The 26,377-nt window shown below is 36.7% G+C and overlaps 1 protein-coding gene across 1 annotated transcript; it reads left to right on the top strand.

Annotated features, from left to right (window-relative positions):
• Positions 1-1,259: 1,259 nt before the first annotated feature.
• Positions 1,260-16,857, top strand: LOC110210764 (NXPE family member 1-like). Its single transcript, XM_020989832.1, is given in 6 exon segments — positions 1,260-1,364; positions 9,015-9,135; positions 9,138-9,744; positions 10,218-10,279; positions 15,742-15,957; positions 16,322-16,857. Coding segments are annotated over 6 exon segments (1,638 nt in total). The 5' UTR covers positions 1,260-1,268.
• Positions 16,858-26,377: the final 9,520 nt, after the last annotated feature.

The following is a 26,377-nucleotide window of genomic DNA, read 5'->3' on the forward strand; positions in this document are numbered from 1 at the left end:
TTTTATAAGCTATGGCCTCCCTTAAGGGGAAGCTATCATGGTGGTCTCAAGACCATCAGGCCTTATTTTCATAAGTGTTATATCATAATACAACTCTATTATATTCTGTGGCTGACAACTTTGTCAATACATGAATCTATTGGTTTCTTTCTCTTTTTCGTGCTTCACTGTTCTTTCCATTCCTTCCAACCCTGCGTACTAATATTTTTCTTGAGATAGTAAAATAGAGCATTAAATAAATGTTTGTTTATGTCTATGACATGGACTCTACCCAGGATCTGGAGGGATTGAATGATGGCTGTGCTGTAACAAAACTTGACCAGCTGTGGCCTTTTCAATAGCCTTCTGACAATATCAGAAGCCTCTTAAGAAAACAGATGGCTATGGGGCCCAGCTTGAACATTTCAGGTAAGAAATGTTAATTATTGCCTTTGTCTTATGTGGCTGCAGAAGAATAATAATCTATCAGATAGAAATGCTGAACAGTCCCTAGGCACCTCAACCATTGAACCCCTCATCACTGACTATTGTAATTGTAACAAGGGGCCAACAGGTAAAGGAGGAAGAGTTAGGGGGCTCTTTTGTCCATAGGTACAGTGACTCCCTGTTCCTACTTGGAGGTTAGAGAGACAGGATGGGGTAGCCAGAAGTGAGGGACAGGCTGGATTATGGATAAGCCAAAAAAGAAAATTTTCTAGAACTCTGTTTAAATGGGGAAATACAACAACACTACAGTAAAATCTTAGGGTGGAATCCAATCCTAAAGTAATAATGTTGATAATGAAGGGGTAGGGGGAGAAAAGGCTGGACAGGGAACTAGGAAGACTGAAAAAAAAGTAGTCTGCCAAACAGGTTCAGTAAAGGAAATAAGCAATAACATTGTTTGACACTTAAAATTCTGCTTTAAAAAAAAACCAAACACTTTTTCCCAGCCCATCAGATGTTTAATAGTCTGACAATCAACATATCTTCTGTAAATTAGTGACTGAGAGAATTCAACAGTGAGTTCAGAAATTGATTTTCTAAGCAGTTCTAAATGGACACAGCTCCTCAGTGTGGATTTCTCTCCTTCACAGAAAGAGCGGATGACAAATTTCCAGGGCCAGACAAGTAACATCAGGGAAGGAGTTGCGGTAGATGTGAAGAACAGAGTTCTGGAAATTGAGAGCTATTAAAATGAGAGCAGAAGAATATGAAGAAATGTCTTTTTGACTGAGCTCCTGGATGTGTTTTCCTCTTTCATGTTCATTTCTTATAGGATTCTCACTATGTCTTCAAATATGATTGCCTGGAAAATACTACTGATGCTAATCTTCCTGTTAGTTATCTGGGTGTTCTTTATGGCTTCAAGACATTTCTCAAAGGTAGGAATTATTTTCTTTTTAAGCATTATCTTATGCCTAGACCAAAACAAAACTGAATTACAGAAGGAAGGGTCAATGGGATATATTACTACTACTACTACCACCACCACCACCACCACCACTACTACTACTACCATCACTACTCCTACTACTATTACTAACACTACTACTACTATTACTACCACTAGCATATGTGTAGGGCTTTAAAGTTTACAAAGTGCTGTAAATGAATTAACTCATTTGATCCTGACAACAAACCTGTGAAATAAGTGTTATTATTCCCATTTTACAGATGACGAAACTGAGACTGAGAGCTTCAGTGACTTGTCCTCCATCACAGAGCTAGTATGATATTGCACTTGAGATAATAAAATAGAGCAGTAGATAGATGCACTGATGTTTATGATAAGAATTTGACCCAGGGTGGTGGAAGCAGTATTTCTGTGGCTAGCAAGTGGCTCCAGCATTTTTTCTTTTCTACCTTGGGCATTTTTTTCTGAAGCTTATTCCAAGCCCTGAAACCCTAACCCTGTGGCTGGAGGACATCTTCTTTATATGTCCCAAACTCAATTTACATCCTAAGGCCAGTCCCAAGAGATCACAAAACTGGCCTACAAGTTGAACATTCCCAAATCCAAAACTAATTTGTTTCATAAAAATACAGAGTAATAGACTGGCTTGTTGTGGCGATAGGATTTCTGGAACCACTAATAAGATCTGAAATATAGTAACTTGGTATCAAAACCTTGTATGCCAGTTCTGTTCTTTTGACAATGAGAAGAATTTCAGGTGGAAATAGGAAACACTTGTTCAGACAGTTTGCTCAGCTGGGTGGGGAGGTATCTGGGTAATAGTGTGAAATCCTCCTATAAGGGAACTGAGGAGATTAGAATCATAAAATCATAGAATCATAAAATTTGAAAGGAGGTTGAAGTTCATCTGGTTCTATCGCCTCATTTTATCGATGAGGAAACCAAAATTCAGGGAGATCACACAATTTCCCAAAAATCACACAAGTAATGGGATTTGAACCCAGGTCCTCTGACTTCAGAGCCATTGATCTTTCACTATGCCATGACACTACTTAAAAATGGAAAATAGTTTAAAGATTATCAGTAGAAAACTACAAAGCATTCTGAACCGTAGTATTTAGATTTGTAAGGAAAGATGGAGAAATTGAGTCAAGAGAAATTCAATGACTAGTGAAAAGAGCACATTACTATTTAGTGGTAGAGCTAGGATTAGAGCTCAGATTTTGTGAATCCTAATTCAATTTCTTTCACTGGGAAAACTAGGGTAAATCAACTTATTATTTCATTCGTTATAAATGCCAACATCACAGTTCTCAGTCTTGTTTATTCCTTTGACGTGTGTCCCCTCCTCTCTCCTTCAATGAAAAATCCACCTGCACAGTTCACCGCCAGTGTGTATTTTGTCTTTTCAGAAGGTGGAAAATCCAGAAACAGCCCACCAAATTCAAAGATGGCTCATCTTTGGAAATAGGAACTCAGTCCCCAGTCCCTGAGAAGATTTTCAGTAGTTTCATATTGTTTTGGTATTTAAAGCACTGGCTATAGCCCACTTTTCTCGATTTATTTTGTGTTATTTTCCTTCATGTGCTGTCTATTTAGTCAAACTGGAGTGCTTGATATTCCACACTCATTACTTCCTGCTCGCCTTTGGTTGTCCTCTTTGCCTAGAGTTCATTCCTTCTTTACCTCATCTCTTAGTCATCTTACTTCAAAGATCAGGTCATGTCCCACCTCCTGTAGAAAGGCTTTCATTAATTGTTATGCTTCTCTCTCTGTCTCTCTGTCTCTCTGTCTCTCTGTCTCTCTCTCTCTCTGTCTCTGTCTCTCTCTCTCTCTCTCTCTCTCTCTGTCTCTGTCTCCCTCTCTCCCCTTCCCTCCCTCCCTTTGTCTGTCTGTCTCTCTGTTTCTCTCTGACTCCTTCAATTATCTTGTATTTACTTTTCTGTAAGCTCTTTAAGAGCAAGAATGGTTTCATTTTTATCTTTGTAGACTTAGCAGGGTGCCTCGAATACTTTTTGAGGATTATTGAGTTGACTTATGTAAGGATCCCCTGAATCTGCCAATGTAAAGTATATTAAGTGACTTGCTCAGTATCACACAGTCAGAAATGCGATAGAGTTGATACTTGAACCCATGTATTTTTGACTGAGACCAGCTCTCAACTCACTATATGATGCTACTTGAACTTGGTAGCTACTACTGTATTAAGGGCTTGTTGAATTGAATGGAATTCTCTTCCCTTGTACACAAAAGGCCAGCCAGCAAAAAGTGTAGAAGAAAAAGTAGAGGTCATTATGAGTCACAAATGGGTAATATGACACTTGTTAAATTATTTAACAGGTGTCAAAGAAAAAAAACTCACAATGAAACACTGTACTCTGCCTGACAGGTATAAGCCTATCAGAAACAATTTGGTAAATAAATCGTTGTTGTTCAGTCATTCAGCCATTTAACAATAACAACAACAGAATCAAGGACAATCAATTTGGAGTTAGCAAACTTAGGTTCAAACCCTGGACCTACTACTTTCTACTTGTGTGAATTTATCAGGTCACCAGGAGTTTTTCTGGGTTTCAATTTTCTCATCTAGAAAACAAGGGATTTGGACTACATTATTTTTTATTAGAACTGGGTAAGTTCAGAAGGCAGATTGCAGAGGGTTTAGAAGAGAGGAAGAAGTTCAGCTAAGACAAGAAAGACAGATATAGGGCAATAGCTAGTGGAGTTAGCAGGACCTAGTGAGATTTTGTTTGTTTGTTTTTAGGATGAGGAGACAGCTATATTTACAGGTAGCACAGAAGGAAGAACCTTCTACCTCTAAATACTATCTTACATAATGAAATAACTGGGAGCCTTAGGGAAAAAGTACAGTGTCATTTCAGAGTTTGAATAGCCCTCTAAAGTCAATGCTAAGCATATTCAGACTTGTGTCAATTACTCTAAGGAAGCAAATTAAAACAAGGAAATAAAAAATCCCCTTACTCCCTCATGTACTTTGTTCCAGTGTCACTAGCTTCCTTGTTGTTTTTTCCCAACTCTGAGTGTTTTTACTGGCTGTCCCCAAGCTTGTAACTCTTACTCTTCATCTCTGATTTTTGGCTTTCCTGGTTTCCTTCAAGTTCCTGAAGTCTCACCTTCAGAAAAAATCCTTTCCCAGCCCTCCTCAATCTCAATGCCTTCCCTTTGAGATGATCTCCAATTTATCCTGTATGTGTCTTGTTTATATATGTGTATTTATTGGTTATCTCCTCTATCAAACTGGCAGGTGCCTTTAAAAAAAATTTTGTATCCCCAGTGCTCAGCACAAGACATGGCACATTGTTATTCTTTAGTCGTGTCCTACTCTTCATGACCTTGTGGACCATATTGTCCGTGGGGCTTTGTTGGCAAAGATCCTGGAGTGGTTTGCCATTTCCTTCTCCAGTGGGTTAAGGCAGACTTGCCCAGGGTCACCCAGCTAGTAAGTGTCTGGGACCAGATTTGAACTCAGGAAGATAAGCCTTCCTGACTCCAGGCCCAGCACTCTCTCTACTAAACCATCTAGTTGCCTCTGAATGGCACATAGTAGGTGCCTAATAAATGCTAGTTGACTCAATGATTGCTTCTTCTTTCTTTCCTTTGCTAGATCTCCACCCACGTCACTTCTGTGACATGTGGATATTTCTCAAGACTGTCCTGGGCCATCTTCTCTTTTCTCTGTCTGTCATTTTATTTGGTGACCTCATCATTCTCCCTGGGTTCAGTCATCATCTCTAATGCAAAATATTGTCTGTTTTAAAAGCCTTGCCCTAGCATCTTTTCTGAGTTCTTGTCCCATATCACAAACTGCCTCTGGGACATTTCAAATGAAAAAACCCATAAGCATCTCAAGCCCAGCATGTCCAAAGAAGAAACCACTATTTTCCCCAAAAACTTTATCTATCATCTAGACTTTAAGGTCACCTCCATTCTTCTAGTCATCCGGGTCTGCATCCTTGATGTCATCTTCAACTGTTCATTCTCACTCTCCCCATATATGCAAATCAGTCCATTGCCAAATTGTGCAAGTTCTGTCTTCATACCATTACTCATGTAAGCGCCCTTCTCTCTACTTTTATAGATGCCACCTTATTTTGTGTCTTTATCACTTCTAGCCTGAATTATTACAATAGCCTTCTAATCAGCCTTTCTGCCTCAAGTGCTTCCCCTCTCCAATCCATCCTTTATATATTCACTAAAATGATTTACCTGAAGTACAAGACTGACCATGTCACTTCCATACTTTATACATTCCAATGGTTCTTCATTACTTCTAGGATTAAATAACCATTGGGTTTTTTTTTTTGTGGCATTTGCAGCTCTTCCTTTTGTTTCCTGTCTTTTTACAAATTCATCTCATCCACACATTCTACACTATACCGGCCTACTTCCTTCATCCAAGAAACTCCGGCTCTTGTCTCCATGTCTGTGAAGTGGCTTATCCAGCACATGTCAGTTCTCTTGGAATCTCTGGATTCCTTGAAGACTCAGTTCAAACATTGCCTTCTTTAGGAAGCCTTTCTAACCCTCATGCTGCTACTATTTTTTCTTCTAATGTTACCTTTTATCTTCTTTATACATGTTTTATACTTCTATGTGTGTATGGTCTCCTCCCATTAGAGTGTAGGCTCCTTGAGGGCAAGAACTATTTTGCTTTTGTCTTTATATCTTTAGTGCTTGCTACATAGTTGCTTAGTAAATGATTTTAGGTTGATTTATTTTTTGCCAGTTTTGCTAGACTATTAAATGAGGAGCATGCCATAGATATCATTCTCCTAGATTTAATGATGCGTATAATGATGCAGTTTAAATTAAGAAGACAGAAGTGGGTGTATTCTAGATCAGTGGTGTCAACCTCAAATAGAAATGGGACCACTAAACTATACATAAGATCCCTGTAAGCCAGATACTGGCTTATAAAACCACATATTAATATTATATGCGTTCTATTGTATTTTTATTTATTTTGTTAAATATTCCCCATTTACAGGGGCAGCTAGGTGGCACAGTGGATAGAGCACTGTCCTTGGATTCAGGAGTACCTGAGTTCAAATTTGGACTCAGACACATAACACTTACTAGCTGTGTGGCCCTGGGCAAGTCGCTTAACCCCATTGCCTAGCCAAAAAACCAAAAAAGATATTTTGGGGCATCTAGGTGGCGCAGTGTATAGAGCTCTGTCCTTGAAGTCAGGAGGACATGAGTTCAAATCCAGTCTCAGACACATGACACTTACTAGCTGTGTGACCCTGGGCAAGTCACTTAACCCTGATTGCCTCACCAAAAAGCAAATATATATAGATACACACACACACACACACACACACATATACATATATATTATATATACATATATATACATACACATATATACATATATATTATATATACACATATGTATATATTATATATGTGTGCATATATTATATATGTATATATAATATACACACATATGTACGTATATACATATGCATACGTATATATACATATATACACACATATATATACATACATATATATACATATATATGTATGTATATATATATATATGTATATACACATACACACATGTATTCCCCATTTACATCTTACTCTGGTTCCAGCCACTACACCTGGAAGTGTTGTGCGCTGGCTGCATTTTTGACACTGTTACTCTCAATAATAACATAACTAGATGGATCTAAGACTAGCTAGACTTAAATGACAGTCATTAATTATTCTGTATTAATGTGGCAAGAAATCTGTAGTAGAATGTTTGGCCTTGTGCTTTTTAACATTGTTATCAAAGATTTGGATAAAGGCATTAAATGTCAAATTTATCAGATTTGCAGGTGACACAAAGCAAAGAGGGATTACTAACACATTAGATGACAGAGTTAAGATCCACAAAATACCCTCACATTGTAGTGCAGGGGTTGGCAAGCTATGTTATAATTTTCTGACCGTTTTTCTAGAACAGCGGGCTGAACCCAATAAATGAAATTCAATAGGGATAAATGTAAAATGTCACAATTTGGTTAAAAAAGTCAACTTCACAAATACAGTCTGGGGAAAGTATGATTAGAGAGCAGTTTGCATGAAAAAAACTGGGGATTTTGATAAACTATGAACTCAATTTGAGTTGGTGGTATAATCCGGAAGACAAAAAAGTTCCTGTAGACTTTGATTGCTTTAATAAAGGCATACCTTCAAGGAAACTGGTAAAAGGTAAAATGTCTTATGTACTCTGCCATAGATAACATGACATCTGCAGTATTATGTTTAATTCTGGGAACCGCAGTTCCAGAAGGAGATTGATAAGCTGGAGAATATATAGAGCAGAGCAACCAGAATACAGAAGGGCCTTTAGTTCATGTCCTGTGAGAATTGTTTGAAGGAACTGGGGATATTTAGCATGTAGAAGAGTCAAATGGGACATCATAGGTGAATTTAAGTATTTGAAGGAATGTCAAATGAAATAAGGGTTAGACATGTTTAATTTGGTCCTGGAAACCAGACCTGAGAGCCACGGTTGGAAGTTAAAGGAGGCAAATTTAGGTTTGATGTCAGTTAGTTAATAAGCATTTATTAAGCACCTACTGTGCTAAGTGCTAGGGATACAAAGAAAGGCAAAAGACAGTCCCTTCCCTCTCAGAGGTCACAATCTAATGGGAAAGATAACACGCAAATAATAATTAGAGTTATCTAAAAGAAGAATGGGCTTCGTTGAAAGGTGATGGGATACCTCATTGGAGGTATCTAAGTTAAGGATGAATGACTATTTGTCAGGCATGTTAAAATGCAGATTACTTTCAGGTTTGTGTTGGACTGGTAGTTGGGGTCCCTTCCAGCTCCCAAATTCTGTGATTTTGTAATAAGAAGAGATATGAAGGCATTTATAAAACACGGAATCTTTACCTCAAGGTAACTATAATCCAGTCATAGCTTCGCTTATTTGGCATAACTTAGGGGAACCTAGATCCAGTTGTTTCTTCTTTTTTTTTTTTACCTTTGTTAATTTCATCCCAAACCTCTGGTAATGGGTTTACTTGTTTGTTTCACCATGTATGATAAATGGATCAATGAGCATTTGTTAAGTGCTGGCTACATGCTGAATATTGTGTTGGGAATGGGAAAAAAATGATGACAAAAATAAAATAGTCCCTGGCCTCAACAAGTTTATATTGTGTTGAGAGATAAAATGTGTGTGTGTGTGTGCGTGTGTGTAATATTATACTATATACAAAGTGACCATATAACAAATAAAAAGTTTTTTATTTGTTTGCTTTTGTAGGATTGAAGGAGTATTATCAGCCAGGGAGATCAAGAAAGGCTTTATAATCTCACAGATGGTCACTACTGGACTTCTTTTTCCTGCTTTCCTTTTAATCTTTCTAACTTTCATGGTGATCCTTATTTGCTGGCTTGTCTGTCTAATTGCTCCAAGGCTCTCTTTTGAGGTGGCTACTCCCAAGTATTAGGGATCAAGAATGATAGAATAATGAAGATTGAAGATGAGAAAGTTATTATTCAGAACTTTGTAAAGTCACGTATCATGATGTTCAAATTGGGACAGTTTCTATGGTCTGTACACATTGAATTATGTTTCTTGTTGTTTCAGGTGGGGTCCACATTAAAACTTCCCATCTGCATACATCACTGGAACACTTCCAAAAAGTTCTTATCCACTGAAATGCCATTCACCACAGCCATGGCACCCACAGAGATTGAGATGAAAACAAAATAATCAATCAGCTAGACAAACTTATCCCACATAGACCATTCTCCCACATGAACACCACCACTAGTGCAGCCCAAAGTGTGGCCACCATCTCTAATCCAAAGACCACCTACTGCAGGGGAGATCAGCTAGATATTCTCCTGGAGGTAAGAGACTTCTTGGGGCAAAGAAAGGAATATGGAGGGGACTTCTTAAGGGCCAGGATTTCTTCTCCAGAACTGAAAGCAGGAGCTTCAGGAAAAGTGGCTGACTTCAACAATGGCACCTACCTTGTTAGCTTCACGTTACTCTGGGTGGGCAGAGTCTCTGTGTCTCTTCTGCTCATCCACCCCAGTGAAGGAGTGTCTGCGCTCTGGAGAGCAAGGAATAGGGGCTATGATAAGGTGATTTTCACAGGCCGATTTGCCAATGGCACGTCACAGGTCTTCACTAAATGCGGCCTGGTTTTAAATACAAGTGCTGAATTGTGCCAATACCTGGACCACCGAGATCAAGAAGCCTTCTACTGTGTGAAACCTCCACATGTATCCTGTGATGCATTCACCCATATGAAGACCAGGAATAGCAAAGTTTCTTATCTTAGTACAAAGGAGAAAACTCTTTTTCAAAGGTAAACAGAATTTCAAATATATAACTGGATATAGGTAGAAGGACAAGGGTTCCATACTTCATGTGAATATTCTTATTCTAAGTGAACTATATTAATGCAAAGTTAGAGTCACAAGAAATTAATTCATAGAAGGGGAGCTTCCTGGGAAAGCATTTTTTTTATACATATTTGTATTTTCATAAAATGACTGGTATCACTGGATTCTTATAAATAAGGCTTGGTTTTCTGGTATCTGGAAAGAGACATGGTAGGCTAAAACTGTATGCAAGGATATTCAGTTAAAATCTAATTAAAACAAGAGGGGTAGCTCACATATATGAACTTGGAAGTGTTGATTGTAACTGTCCTTATGTAAACCTAGAAGTTAATAGCAGAAAAGAACAAAGTAGGCAGATGTTTAGGAAAGAGTGGATGTGAACTGATCACTGAATCTGGCACTACAACTGATCAATTTCTCTTTCTGTCTTTTGAAGGTCCAATGTGGGGGTTGAAATTATGAAAAGTTTTGAAGCCATTGAGGTCTCAAATTGTAACAGTAAGTCAACTCTAAGCTGTACTGGGTGATATTTGATCCCTGGTCTTTTTAAATGAAATTTTTCTCTTACATAATTTTCACTCAGCACAGATCAGAGGAGTTACCAAAGTATCCTTCTTTATAATAAAAAAAAAATCTGCATGCAAGGCAATGTTTTCAATCTAAGTTAAAGCCAGTCTTCATTCTGGGTTCAACTATTTTTCTACCATCATCACCATCTTAGTATTTAGAAATTCTTTTGGATTGTATATAACTGAACCAGATGGAAGAGCTTAAACTTAGGAGTCAGACACATCTATACACTCTCCTAAATGTTTTGATGGAGGTGGACAGAATCGTAATTAAAAAGCTCTGATGGGGTGTGTGTGTGTGTGTGTGTGTGTATGTGTGTGTGTATGTGTGTGTGTTGATTTTTATACTAGTCCTTTGATTTAACAGTCTTCTTTCCTATACACCAGAAATTCCATTCCTTTTTAGCAATCAAGCTACAATGGTGTTGTTCAAATTTTCTTTTGGTGAAACAACCTCAGTTTAAGAGTCTATAAATTTTTCTTCAAACTTTTAGTTTTGCCATGTGAATTTCAATGATAAACATAGATATTTGCTACTTTATCAAATAAGGAAACTTCTTCTAAATTGTGTTTAAAATAAATCTCAGTAAAACAAATTCCATTTGACCAATGGCTTAGATTATTAAATCTGAGTTTTGACACCTAGAAAAAGACTCTCTCAAAGACTAGATCAAAAACTTTTGGTGAGTTTTAATCTCTTTGCTTCTGCCCAACTTCCTACACCCAATCATTGGCTATCTTCTATCAATTTTACCTTTTGAATCTGATTTGTGTCTATGTAATTCTCTCTATCTACTTCAATCCCTAATTGAATGCCTAATGGAATCCCAATGCCTTGATACCTAATTCAATCTCTCCCTCCAATCTATGTTTCCTGCAATTGCCAGATGTATGCCTTATGCACAGATTAGTTCATGTTATTCCTCTGTTCTCATCCTTCCAGCAAGATCATGAACAACCAGGCTCTATCTTACTATTCCAACCAATGTCACACTGCCCTTTCCACTTATAACTTGCCTTAAGCTTGCAATGCCTTCTACCTAGCCTTACTTTCAACCTGTTAAAACACGACTTATCTTCTGAAGTCCACTTCAAATGCTGCCTCCACTAAGCAGTTATAATTGATCTGTAATAGTCATGAATGATCTTTCCTTACTCACATTTTACATAGAACTTTGTAGGCACATCTCTCATGCACCTATGTATTATTTTACATTAGCTGTTTATGTTTGTGACATATTGGTTGGTTGGTTGTTGTCCTTCATTCTTGAAGAGGACCCAAATGACATCACTATGTTAGAGTCAAGTTACAACGCATTTGACTGGGGCTGATTGGACCAATACAATTTCGGAATGTTCTATGACAGGTCAGGCACAGATAGTCCATGTGAACATTTGAGGCGGATTTTTAAAATTTGTGCATCTCACATTTCTTTTGAGCTGCTTTAATTCTGCATTGTTCATAAGGCACAGCACCTTCCCTGATGAGGACACACCATGCTGGGCAGCCCTGTGTCAGTATCTTGCATGTTACACAATCAATTCCGAAGTTCTTAAGAGAGACTTTGAGAGTGCCCTTTTATCATCCCTTCTGACCACCACATGAGCGCTTACCCTGTAGGAGTTCTCCATAAAATAATCTTTTAGGCAAGCATATGTTTGGCATTCAAACAACGTGTGGCCAGCCCATGGTAGTTGTGCTCTCTGGAGTCAAGTTTGAATGCTTGGAGAGCATTCCAGGCATAGGAACAGCCAGAGAGAATGCCCAAAGCTGAGAAATGGAATTTCTTTGTCATGGAACAGCCAGGAAGCCAGTGTCACTGGATCAAAGAGTATGTGTTAGGGAATAAGGTATAAAACGACTGTAAAGATAGGAAGGGTCAGGATTATGAAGGGTTTTGAATACCAAACAGAGCATTTTTTATTTTCTTCTGGAGGCAATAGGAAGTCACTGGAGTTTATTTATGGGAGAGGCAGGGAGAAAGAGGATGTGAGATCTTCACTTTAGGAAATTACTTTAGTAAGTGAATGGAGGATAAATTGGAGTGTTAGAGAGACTTGAGATAGGCTATTGCAGTAATCAGGACATGTGGTGATGAAGGCCTACACTAGAGTAGTGGTAGTGTCAGAGGAGAGAATCGGGTGTGTGTGAGAGATGCTGCAAAGGTGAAATCGATAGGCCTTAGCAAACAATTGGAAATAGGGAGAGGGGTGACAGATAGTGAGGCTTCCAGAATAATTCTTAGATTGTGAGCCTGATGGACTGAGAAGATGGTGTTGCCCTGTACAGTACAGTACCAGGGAAGGTAGGAGTTGGTGGGGAGGAAGGTTTTGGTGACAGATAATGAGTTGTGTTTTGGACATATTGATTTTAAGATGTCTATTGAACATCCAATTCAAGATGTCTGAAAGGTAGTTGGAGATGCAAGATTGGAAGTCAACAGAGAAGCTGGGACAGCATAGGTAGATATGAGAACCATCAGCTTAGAAATGACAAATTCATGGGAGCTGATGAGATTGCTGAGTGAAGTAGTACAGAGGGAGAAGAAAAGGGGCCTCAGGACAGAAACCTAAGGGACATCTACAGTTAGAAGGTGTGATCTAGAGGAGGCTCCACAAGAAGGAGACAAGGACCAATTAGGTAGGTAGGAGGAGAACCAGGAGAGATTGGTTTCCCAGAACCCTAGCAAGAAGAGAGTATCAGGGAGGAAAGAGTGATCAGTAGTGTCAAAATCTGCAGAGAGGCCAAGAAGAATGAGAATTGAGAAAATGCCATTGGATCTGGGAACTAAGTACTTATTAATAACTCTGGAGAGAGAAGTTTCAGTGGAATGATAAGGTTAAAAGCTAGACTGTAAGAGGTTAAGAAGAGAGTAAGAGGAGAGAAAGTGGAAGCACATATTGTAGATAGCCTTTTTGAGGAGTTTAGCTATAAAAGGACAAATAAATATAGGATGCTAGTTAGTAGGGATGGAAAGACGAAGTGAGGTTGGTTTTTTTTTTCAGGATAGATGAGAGATGGGCATGTTTGTAGGCAATAGAAATGAGTCAGTAGATAGGGAGAGATTGAAAATAAGTGAAAGTGGGAATGACAGAGTAGGCAGTGTTGGAGGGGATGGGATAGAATGAGGTTATTTGAATAAGTAGAGGGATTAGCCTTGGTAAGAAGGAAGGCCACCTTATCATGTAAAACAGAGTGAAGGAAGAGATAGTGACAAAAGGCATCTGAGTGATAGGAGATGAGGAAAAGGGAAAAGAGGGAGTTCATAGAGAATGACCTTGATTTTCTTCTGTAATATAAGAGTCAAAATTCTGAGCTAAGAGAGTAGGGGTAGGTGGAGCCTTGGGAAGTTTGAGAAAGGCTGAAAAGTTTTGGAAGAGTCATTGTGGAGAGTGGGATAGTGAATTGATAAGGAAGGTATAGTAGGATTGTCTAGCAACAACAAAGACCCAGTTGAGGTTATGTCACGCTTAGAAGAGGGAAGATGATTCAGCCAAGGATATTGAGTAATAGTAATACATGTAAAAGGTGAATAAGGAGAGGAGGAAGAGAAACACTTCAGGAGGATGAGGTAGTCTATAGTGTCAAAAGCCGTGGAAAGGTCAAGAATGAAAAGAACTGAGAAAAGGCCATTAGATGCATGCATGAATGAAAAAGCATTTATTAAGTGTTAATTATGTGCCAAGAGCCTAGGATACAAATACCAAAGCAAAGACAGTCCTTGCTTTCAGGAAGCTTATAGTCTAATGGGTAAAACAACACACATTGGGAAATGGTGGCCAGAGAAGATACTTTGGTCTGAAATGACCTGGGCCATAGGAAAGTGGAATTTAACACACTCCATGAAAAAACAATGGCAAAGTTAATAAGGTCATGGTTTGTAACTCCAGAACTGGAGAATTAACTGGAGAAAACCTAGAGAGAAGAGAATAACAAGGAAGAAAGAGTAATCAACAGTGTCAAGGAGAATGAGAATTGAAAAAAGGCTATTGGACTTGGCAACTAAGAGATCATTATTAAATAGAGAGAGCAATTTTGGTGGAATGATAAGGGCAGAAGCCAGATTGTAAGAACATATGTGCATGTGTGTGCATGTCTGTGTGTGTAGTATGTGTCTGTTCATGCTTGAATATATATTATGTGCATATAATATTTCACTTCAAATTAAAAGTTCCTCAAGTTTTGTAGTTGTGTGTGGCACATATATGTGTATATATGCAAATAGATGCACATACATACATATTTTATATGTGTGCATACAAACATGTACATCAAGTTGTGTGTGATAACATATGTGAGGAGATGGAGATTTCAAGTTGAGCAAGTTTGTATGTATATATGTACAAGCATGCATATGCATGTGTCCATGCATATATGTTTAGCGTGAAGAAATGGCAATTTCAAATAGAGGATTTAAAAAAAAAGATTGGTGAGATATTGGCATGTTTGTAGGAAGATGAGAGAGAGATGAAACTATGAAGGGGGCAAGTTCCAGAGAAGAAAGGAGAGGCAGAGTGCTACGAAAATAATCAGTGATTTCTTGAAAGGAAACTCATTTACCTCATGGGAGATTCAACAGTATGTCAGTGGATACGTTACTCCCCTAAAATGATGAAAAATATGTCTCTCTTATCTATTGATTTCTTACTTAAAGCTGAATTTCATGTTGTTTAAAGTATTTATTTGCATTTTGTTTTGGACTTCTAAACAAATATATGAAAATACAAGGATGCTAGTGTCTGAGTAGAAATGTTGGTCTTACCTAGAAAAGGAAAGAGTCAAAGGAGGAGAAAATCAAGGATGATATCAAAAGACTTTGAGGAGGAAAACATGAAATAAAGGGGAACACATGACAGCGGGACTCACTTTTCCATTTAACAAGAAGGCAAGATCTGCCGTTTGTTTGGCTTAATTAAACTTCTTTGTTGAACTCGACTAAAACTGTTTCTCCAAAATTGCCACTGATCTTGGTAGTGCCAAACCTTCATCATTACTAATTTTCCCCATTATTTTCTTTCATAGACTTTATAAGCATTTTATTCTTATACATGAACTTTGTTGCTGAGAAGCTGAGTGGTATAGTATATAGAGAACTGGACCTGGAGTTTGGGGAAGACCTAAGTTCAAATCCAGCCTCTGACACTTACTAATTATTTGACCCCAGCTAAGTCACTTAACTTTTATGTGCCTTAGTTTCCTCATCCGTAAACTGGGTAATAATAATAGTACCTACCTCCCAGGACTGTTACAAGGATCAAATTATATGATATTTGTAAAGTGTTTTACAAACCTTAAAGTGTTACATAAATACTATTAGCTATTTTTATTTTATCTAGTTGTATAAAGTATTCTGTTGGTAATTTTATGTAAATCAACATTTCTTTTATCAGACAGCAAAATGGAGAGAGAAAAATGCCATATTGGACTGAAGGTCCCTATTCCCAGTTGTTATGCTTTTCAAGGGAAGTGGATTCCAACATCATGTAAACTTATTCAATTTAATGCTATGAATATAACCAGTGATTGCTTGAAAGGAAAACTCATTTATCTCATGGGAGATACAACACTACGTCAGTGGATACTCTACTTCCCTAAAATGATGAAAAGTATGTCTCTCTCATATATTAATTTTCAAATTAAAGCTGAATTTCATGTTGTTTAAAGTGATATTTGTTTGAATTTTTGTTTTGGACTTATGGAAAAAATATAAAAATATAAAACATACAAAATACAAAAATATAGTTTTATATAGTTCACAAATATATTTTCTCATGCATAAATTATGAGGGAATTGAATTAGACTTTAATGTACCTTCTCATTCTCTACAAGACTGCTCTGCATTTGATGGTTAAGAATAATGCTCTTACCAATCAAGCTCTTGAGGAGCAGGAAACTTGGTTGTTCATATTTTCAAAAGTGTTATACATCTCTTCCTTTTCTGAAATACATATTCATTTATTTTTCATCAGCTCTGAAATTTTTTGATTATCATGGAAGTGGAAATTTTAAAAAATATGTACTTGTGGATATGGAAAGACATATTCACATTCAGTGGAAAAAACATGGACATCCATTTGTCACTCAACAGCTCTTCTCAGTGAAAGATGATGAGTATGTTAGCCATGAAATTGACAGAATATCAGGAGACAAAAACACAGCTATTGTCATTACCTTGGGACAACATTTCAGACCCTTCCCCATTGATATCTTCATACAAAGGGTCATCAATGTCCGAATGGCCATTGAGCGATTATTCTTGAGAAGCCCAGACACCAAAGTCATCCTCAAAGCTGAAAACATAAGGGAGATGTACATCGAGGCTGAAAGATTTGGTGACTTTCATGGCTACATTCAATATCTTATTATGAAGGACGTTTTCCAAGACCTCAGTGTAGGCACCATTGATGCCTGGGACATGGCTATTGCATATGGCACAAACAATGTGCATCCGCCCAACCATGTTGTTGAAAATCAGATTAACATGTTCTTAAATTATATCTGCTAAGGGACAGATGCAGAAAATCATCAGGGATCATTCTCTGCTGATGTAATAGATTTACCTGATATGTTCCACAGCCAGAAAAGACCACATTTAAAGGAATAATTCCAAAGTTCTGTTGAGTAAATTTATTAGAGAAGATGGCACTCAAAGAATAGAAATGTAAATGATTAAAGTTGGAAAAATTCTCTAAAGAAAGCTTATAGAAAAAAAGTTGCTTTATGTTCTTGTCTTCTTCCAGCTCCTTGGCTTCATCAACTAACTCTCTCTCTCTCTCTCTCTCTCTCTCTCTCTCTCTCTCTCTCTCTCTTTCCCTCCTGACTTTGGATATTTTGGCTTCTAAACATGAAACATTTGTTTTGGCTTTTCACTTAACTTCTCCATCAAATCAGATATACCAATACCTCCTGCCGCCAAACACCACCTTCTTTCCAAATGTAGCCACAACCCAAGTTCAAGCCCATACCACTTCTAGCCTGAACTACCATAATAGCTATAAAATTGGTCTCCTTGTTTCTAGTCTCCCCAGTCCAATCCATTTCTGCACAGCTACTAAAATAATTTTCCAGCAGTGTAAATGAAACTATGGTCTCTCATACTTAATAGACTTGAGTGATTCCCTATTATATTCTGGATCAAGTAAATATAATATCTTCTGTTTAATCCCTTCTTACCTTTCCTATCTGTTTATGTTTTATTCCCTTTTACACATTCTCAAATCCTTCTGGATTTTAGATGTCTGGAATGCCCTCCTTCTTGTTGCCATCTCTTGTTATCCCTGTCTTCCTTCAAGACTCAGCTCAAATGCCTTCTGTAGGAAGCTTTCACCAGTTGCCTATGCTCCACCCTAAGCCACTTGAGCCTTTCCTTCTAAGATTAATTCCAATTTACTCTGCATACATTTTGCATGCATTTACTTATTTATATGTTATTCTGCCCCCTAGAATGTAAGCTCCTTGAGAGCAGTGACTTTTTAAAAATTTTCCCCAAAGTTTAATCTTACTTTTTTATTAACAAGAATTTATAGGGCAGCTAGGTAGTGCAGTGGATGGAGCACCAGCCCTGAAGTCAAATCCAGCCTCAGACCAAGCGGTTGACACTTACTAGCTGTGTGACCCTGGGTAAGTCACTTAACTCCAATTGCCTAAAAAAATTCTATTAAGAAGAATTTATCTTGGGGCAGCTAGGTAGTGCAGTGGATAAAGCTCTGGCCTTGGAGTCAAGAGGACCCAAGTTCAAATCTGGCCTCAGACACTTAACAATTACTAGCTGTGTGACCCTGGGCAAGTCACTTAACCCAATAGTCTCACCAAATTGCAAAATAAAATGAAATAAAATTTTTAAAAAAGAATTTATCTTCTCTCCATCACTCCCAGTGAAGATTTTTTTAAAAAAGAAAAACCTTGTAATAAATAAATATGGTGGGGAACAAAATACCTAAACCAAAACCCAAATTCTGCATTAGACATCCAAAAAAGTATTTCTCATTTCTGCTTTTTCAGTCTATTACCTTTCTTCCAAGAAACAGGTAGTGCACTTCATCTTTGATTCTCTGGAATCATAATTGTCATTTTAATTGATCAGAGTTCTAAAGGCTTTCAAAGTTATTTTTTTCTATATAATGTTATTGTTATATAAATTGTTCTAGTTCTGTTCATTTCACTCCATATCAATTCATAGAGGTCTTCCCAGTTTCCTCTGAAACTGTCCATTTCATTATTCCTTATGAATCAATAATATTCTGTTATATTTATATACAATAATTTATTTAGCCATTTCCCAATAAGTTATCTGCCCAGTTGCTTCTCTTATGCTACTACGAAAAGAACTGCTGTACATTTTTGTATGTATATGCACACATATGTGTGTAATGGTATCACTGGGTTAAAGGGTATGTAGGTATAGTTTAGAGACTTTTGAGGTAGAGTTCAAAATTGCTTTCCAGAATGACTAGACTAACTCTAGCTAGACTGGGTCTACTATGTCATTAATGTGCCTGTTTCCTTGAAGTCTTTCCAACAGTTATCAATTTCTTATTTTGCCATCTTTGCCAATCTGATGGTTATGGGAGGGACCTGAAAGATGCTTAATTTGATTATCTGTCAGGTATCTTGTTACTTACATGTTATCTCAATTGCTAAAATATAAGCTCCTTGAGGGCAGTGACTGCTTTTTGGCTTTCTTTGTATCCACAGGGCTTATCACAGTGCCTGACACATAGGAAGCATTTAATAAACAACTGTTGATTTATTAACAGCTCTTATTGAGAAATGTTTGCTGGAAACATTTTCCCCAATTAACTACTTCTCGTGCAATCTTAAATGCTTTGATTTTATTCATGAAATATCATTTTAATTTAATACAATAAAAATTATCCATAATGCCTTTTATGATTACTTTTGTTCCTCGTGTCATTAACTAGTCTCCTAGTAATAACATTTTCAGACATCAAATTATATCATTAAGCAGTAGTTTTTGAAATTATTTGGTACTGGATAAAAATTTAAAAGCAAATCAGTGGAAAAACAGATCTAAAAGAATCAGAAACTATTAAGCTCAGTAACTTAGTTACACACTTGAAAGCAAACATAATTATTTTGGGGAAAATTTTTTTCCCTATTTGTCACAAACTATTAGGAAAATTGGAAAACAGTTTGGCAGAAATTACTATTAGAGTGATATCTGATACAATATACCATAGTAAGCCCAAAATGGATCTCTTTCCTGGGAATTAAAGGCAATGCTATAAAAAAAAAAAATTAAAAGAGGCAATTCAGGTACCTTTCATAGTATCGTTAGAAGGGAATACTTTCCCAGACAAGGGACAAAGGTGATAGCTAAAGACAAAATAGATAATTTCAGCTATATAGATTTGAAAAGCTTTTGTATAAACAAAATCAGTGTAATGAAGAGATAAAAGTGAAACTGTCAATTAGGAAAGTTTTGCATTAAATATATCATACTGTTGATAAACATTCAATAAATGAGATTCATACATACATGCATATATGTATACATGTATACACATGTGTGTAGTCATATAAGTATGTGTGTGTATCTGTATCTATAAACATAGATACAGATACACACACATACACATATATCGCCTAAAACCATTTCTCAAGGGATAAGTAAAAAAATGAACAGTTCTCAAAAGAATTGCATACTATTAACAATCACATGAAAGAATGCTTCAAGTAAATAATAATGATGATAATATGAAATGCAAATAAAATAAAATATGAGACTTCACTTTCCACCTAACAAATTGGTAAAGATGACAAAAATTAAAAAAATTTTAGTGTTAAAGATATTATGGAAAGGCAGGCAGAGTATTATACTGTTTACGGAGCTGTGAACTGCTGCAATCATTTGGAGTACAATTTGGAATTATGATGAGAAAATGACCAAGGTTAAGAACTTGAAATTGAGGAGATGCTCATCAATTGGGAAATGGTTTAAGAAGTTGTGGTACATGATTGTTATGGGATATTATTGTACTATAAGAAATGATGAGCAAGATGACTTCAGAAAAAACTGGAAAGACTTGCATGAACTGATACAAAGTGAAGTGAACAGAACAAGAAGAACATTGTACACAATAGCAACAATATTATATGATGAATAATATAGTGAATGACTTAGCTATTCTTAGCAATACAATGATCCCAGGCAATTCCAAAGGACTTAAGATGAAGCATGCTATCCACTTCCATAGAAAGAACCGATGGCCTCCAAATACAAACTGAAAATTACTATTTCCACTTTCTTTTTATTGTTCATTCCCCCCCCCCAAATCACTATTATGGAAATGTTTTACATAATTGCACGTGGATAACCTATATCAAATTGCTCACCTTTTTAGGGAGGAGGAAAGGTAAAAAGGGAAAGATAGAATTTGTAGCTCAAAACTTAAAAAAAGTTTAAAAATTGTTTTTACATGTAATTAGGGAAAATAAAATATTATTTCTTTAAAGAGTGACCCAACATTTCTGTATTATTTAGCCCAGAGATTCCACCACTAAGCTTATATCCCAAGGGACACCGAAAACAAAAAGAATAGCTCCGTGTATGCTAAAATACATATATCATCAATTTTTGTAATATCAATGAAGTAGAAACAAAATAGATGCCTATCAATTGAGAAATCTCTAATCAAATCATGGGCTATGAATTTTATGGCATGTAATGTGATATAATTTAATTAAGTGTATTATGGAAAAGGATGAATATAAGAATACAGAGAAGCATGGAAAATCATGAGTAATGCAAAGTGAAATAAGTACAACCATGAAAACAATGTGTCTGATGACTACAATAACATGAAGGGAAAGAACAAACAAAAGTAGAGAAACTTAGGGCTCTGTAACTATAATAACCAAGCTTTGCCCCAAAGAAGAGGTATGAGAATGTACTTTCCTCCTTTAATTGTTGAGGACCTAATGGGTGTAGAACACTGTCTATAATGTTGGACTTTGTTGTTGTGTTGGTTAGTTTATCTGGACTGCTTTTTTCTCCTCTTTATTTTTTATTCTTTGCTCTAAAGAATGGATCTCAAGTTTGGGGGATGTATGGGGAAATTGATGTGATATGAAAACAAAAAGTTCAATAAAATTTTGTAAATAAATGTCTCTCCCTAGCCATAGCTGTGCAAAGGACCACCTTTCATCCTCTAATTTTTTATAATGTGATCTTTATATATTTAAGTCATATATCTGTCTTAACCAATGTCCAGTTTTCTTGCCATTTTCGTTGAATAGATGGCCCTTTCCCCCAATACTTCATGTTTTTGGATTTATCAAAACCTAGATTTTATGTTTAATTGCTCCTGGGTCATGCTGAATTAATCTTTTTACTGATCAGCCTTTTCTATCTTAAAAAAATGCTAAATGGTTCTGATGATTGCATTATGTATAATTTGAGAACTAGTAATAATAAATTTCCTTAATTCCTACTTTTTTCCTTAGTTCCATTGAGATTGCTGACTTTTGTTCTATGAGATTGATTTTTAAAAATTCTTTTGTGTGAATTAATACAATAAGTTTGATTAGCATGGCACTAAATTTGTGAATTAGGATGTAGCTATCATTTGACTTCCTTTTGCCAAAAGTTCTTCCACGTCTATTTTCTAGTTATAAAACTGCCATTCTCTCTTTTCAATATCTTGAACCCTTGGAGTAGTCATCTGTAAAAATGGAGATTATAATAGCACCTACCTTATAGGGTTGTTGTGAGGATCAAATGAAATAGTATGTATGAAGCAATTTTCAAACCCTAAAGTATTATAGAAAAGTCAGCTATTACTGATATACTTTCTGTATTTCGAACTGACTTCTATCATTTTCCTTATTGGCTTGTTCTTTGAGAGCTCTGATTTCTGCCTTAATTTCAGTCTTAATTTCCTTTTTAAAATTTTATTTCTATTTTGAACCATTCCAGAGATTCTTATCATTTCATTATTTGCGGGGCCTCATAGAATTTGTCTTCTAGCTTTCTTTTTTAGTGGAATTTTCAGATCATTGTTTATCAGAATATATGATTTATTCATCATATTATGACTTTTCCTAATTTACTTATTTTTTTTCTTATTTTTTCTTTGTGTATGTTACTGCTGATCTTTCTGCTTAGAGGCTGGATGGATGGCTCTCCTTCCATCTGCCCCCATTCTCTTGCATCAAGCTTCCACAAAACTTGATAGTGCTGTGTACCATGTTAAGCGCGGTGCAAACGTTATCTTATTTTATCCTCACAGCAATCCTGCAAGGTACGTGCTGCTTATTATTGCCATTTTACATTTGACAAAGCTGAGTCAAATATAGGTTAACTGATTTGCCCAGGGTTATACAGCTAGTAAATGTCTGAGGCCAAATCTGAACTCAGATCTTCCTGACTCCAGGCTGAGCACTCTATTCACTGCATTGCCTTGCTGCCTTGTAGGGTGTTGGAATTGTACTGAGAAAGTTTTCTACAGCATCATAAGCTTACATGCCCCACATGGATGCAATATATTTTCACAAGTCCATAAAAGATGAGATTAGGGCTAAAAATGGAGAGATAAAATGATGTTAGAATCTTATGACTTTCATAAGCTGTTGAAGATTTTTGGTCATCATTGATGCCCCTCACTGTTCTGCTACCTTCAGTGCTTAGTGCCAATACCTTACATATGGTAGGTACTTAACAAATGTCCTTTGGACTATATTGGATTGTCTTCAAGACAGGATGCCATTTTGACAAGTTGGCTGGATTTAGGGTCAGAGGATCTAGGTTGGAATGTTGGCTCTTCCTTATGATCCATGTGACTTTTTAACTTCTCTAGACTTCTGTTTCTTCATCTATAAAATTAGGAGTATGTAGTGAGTAATCTTTATGGTATCTTCCAGGTCAAAAACTATTTTCTAGAGTTATATTTTTTCAAGCTTGGGTAGTTTATTTTTGACATAGGATTTAGCACCCAAATTATAGTTAGAGGAGCATATTCTGAGTACAGAAACAGCTCTTCATATTTCTATGTTTGGGCAGACAAAAAAGAGAACCTCCAAATATATAGCTCTTTGCTATATGTTAATAACTTTCTAATAACATTCCATCTAATGGTTTGATAGGAGAGAAAGTTGAAGAAATTGGCTGAAATGTAAGGTTTAGAGTTTTTGTGGAGTTCTTGCATCTTTTCGTCTCCTGACCCAACTACCAACTTTGGGGCAAAGGACTTGAAATACTTGTTCATGCATGGAAATACCCAGCAATTATTAATTCAAGTTCTAGACTTAGAGCAATTGGAGCAATGACAAAGAATATCATCATTCTTTAATTTATAAATTTCTCCATTCTCTATAAACCCCTTTCATGGGGTCATGAAATCATAGTATTAAGGTGGTACCCTAACCAAGTAAATGTTCTTGATTAAAATGAGTAAAAACAAAGTTATTTATGCAAGCAATACTGAAAAAGCATCCATACCTTTGTAGATACAAAGGAGATACTCAGTTGGAAAAAAAAATAGTTGAAGTATCTGTTTCCCAACATCTAATTTATATATGACTGAAATAAGAACTTTTATATTGAAAACTGGGAAACTGCCGCCTAGAATTATTTGGTGACTACAAAACAACCATGTATTTCCTATGTGTAGATTGGCTGACTGAAATGTGGGTTTTGGCTTCTTTATCATGAGATAGAGGTGAGTCATTTTCCACAAAAAACCCTACTGTAGAGCATAAGATTGTCAAGATCAGATGTCTAAAGTGGGTATGAGAAGAATCTTCGGAGCTGGGTCCAAGAAGCAACTTCATAACTACATAGCTAGAAGACTTCGGAGTCTGCATTGCCATTTGCTTTTTGGAATAGCTGACTAGAGGAAAAGCTTTGCAGCTTACAAGAAAAGGAACCTATTTTTGACAGATATCTTCACTGCTATCTACTACCTGAGAGGTAGAAACCCAACCAAGGGAATAGATCCGGAAAAAAGACTTTGCAGATATTAGGCTTAAGGGAAATGCTTTCCCCAAATGAGTATGATGCTATCTCAGATCTAGGTCAAAGGAGCAGACTTTTAAAAAGCTCTAAAGTTCCCAGACACAGGGTTTCAGCTTTTTGCTGGAATTGCATAATACCACCTCATGAGCCCAGCCAAGGGAATAGAGTCGAAAAAGCTCTTCAGTTCTAGGCTTAGAGTTATGTTTTGAATGAGTTTAACACTTCTGTGGTAGGCTGAAAAAGGAGAGGCCTGTGCACAATATTCGAGCAGTCCTGCCCAGCAGAAAGTGATGGGCCCAGAAATGGAGCAACCTGAGTGTAGCATCCAACAGAGAAAAGGCCCTATGCTTCTGAAGAATGGAGAAGGCAAAAGATGCATAGTTTTGCTTCTCAGAGACTTCTGGTGCAGACTATCTCTGAGGTAGACCAGAGTTATTAAGGGTCACAAGAGTTGCTTCAGTTATACATGTTCCATATGTGCCTCTGTGCTATGGTTTTGCAAGTTTGTGTCCATTTTCTTTCATGCACATTGTGTGCACTGGTGGGAGACTGTGTCCCAGGTTTATTAGTGTGATATTATATTTGAATCATGCCTGTTTTGCCTTCTGTTTTAGTAAATGATTTAATAAAAGATTAAGAGTTAATGGTATCATCCTGTTTTTCTAGTGGGGGCTCAGTAACTATAGATGTAGAGTATTAGGTGTGTATTTCTCCTACCATGGCTTCCTGTAGGATTTTGACTGTGAGTTGTAGCAGTGTGCCCACCTCCATTGAGAAAACTACGTATGTGAGAGCATCAGTGAAGGTGGGTGAGTGAGCCAATCTCATCCTAGAGAGAAGAAAGATAATTAATAGTAATAATAACTTGAATTTATATAGTGCTTTAGGATTTGCAAAGCACTTTATGTCTGTTAACTCATTTGAACTTCACAACACCCTGTGAGATAGGTTCTACTATTATCATCTCCATATTTCCATTTTACAGATTGGAGAAACTGAGGCACAGAGCAGTCAAGTGACTTACCCAAGATTACAGCCCTAATAAGAATCTCACAGAGTATTTGAACTCAGATCTTCCTGACTCCAAGTTTTGTAATCAATACAGCATGGCACCTAGCTGCCTAGGAGTCAGATGCCATGCATACCTATGCTACAACAGCATCATCTACTCTGCATGTACCCCCTTTTCATCTGCCTTCCTCTTCATTCTTTTTCTCATGTCCATTCATCAGCCTTGTACCCTTCTTTTCTCACCTTTCTTCTGCTTTGTTTCTTTACAAAACATAAGATAAGACGTTTTCAACACTTTGTCCCAGCTTTTTCTCCCCTATTCAAGGCTTTTCATCTCCTTTTTCCTTTTTAGTGCCCCCTTCCCTCTCAGTCCTAAATTTCACCTTTCTTCTCTTTGGACATTTAAATTCGGATGACCCCAGGATGTTTCTGGTGAGTTACTGACATAGTTCGACCCAGCTACTTTTTTAACTTATAGGAAGTTGGCAACTGCAATGGCGAAAGAATGGATTATCTGAGCAAGAAGATGACAAAGTTGGCTGTCTAGGAAAATCTATTCTTCTCATATATTCAATAAAATACTTATTGAAAACCTACTGTGTACAGAGTATTGTGTGAGGTACTGAGAGAGGTGGAAAAAAAAAAGACCCCATCTCCTCAGCAAAGTATAACTGTTTGGAGGCACTCTTTTATGCTTACTCCAACATGGAGTCCTAAACAGTCATTTTAGTATTTAGGGAATATTCCAAATAGTCCTATCCCAAATTGAGTGCTGAGGTAGTAGATTACTAAGAGCTATTTGAGGTAGAAAGGAGATATCAGAGGATTATAAGTTTATAATCTAGTGAAAATTATGATGTAATGGCCACTAAATAAAAATTTGAAAAATCATAAAGAATGCTTTGATTGTATCAAGGAAAAGCTGTTCCTTTAAATATTTTTCTTTTCCTATTTTAAATTCTACCTAAATGATTTGAAGTGAGTTTTTAGGTGGTAAAATATTGGCTAATTTGACATCACATTGATAAACGAGCAGATA

This window comes from Phascolarctos cinereus, unplaced genomic scaffold, assembly GCF_003287225.1.
Source record: "Phascolarctos cinereus isolate Bilbo 61053 unplaced genomic scaffold, phaCin_HiC Scaffold_726;HRSCAF=1367, whole genome shotgun sequence".
Lineage (NCBI taxonomy): Eukaryota > Metazoa > Chordata > Mammalia > Diprotodontia > Phascolarctidae > Phascolarctos > Phascolarctos cinereus.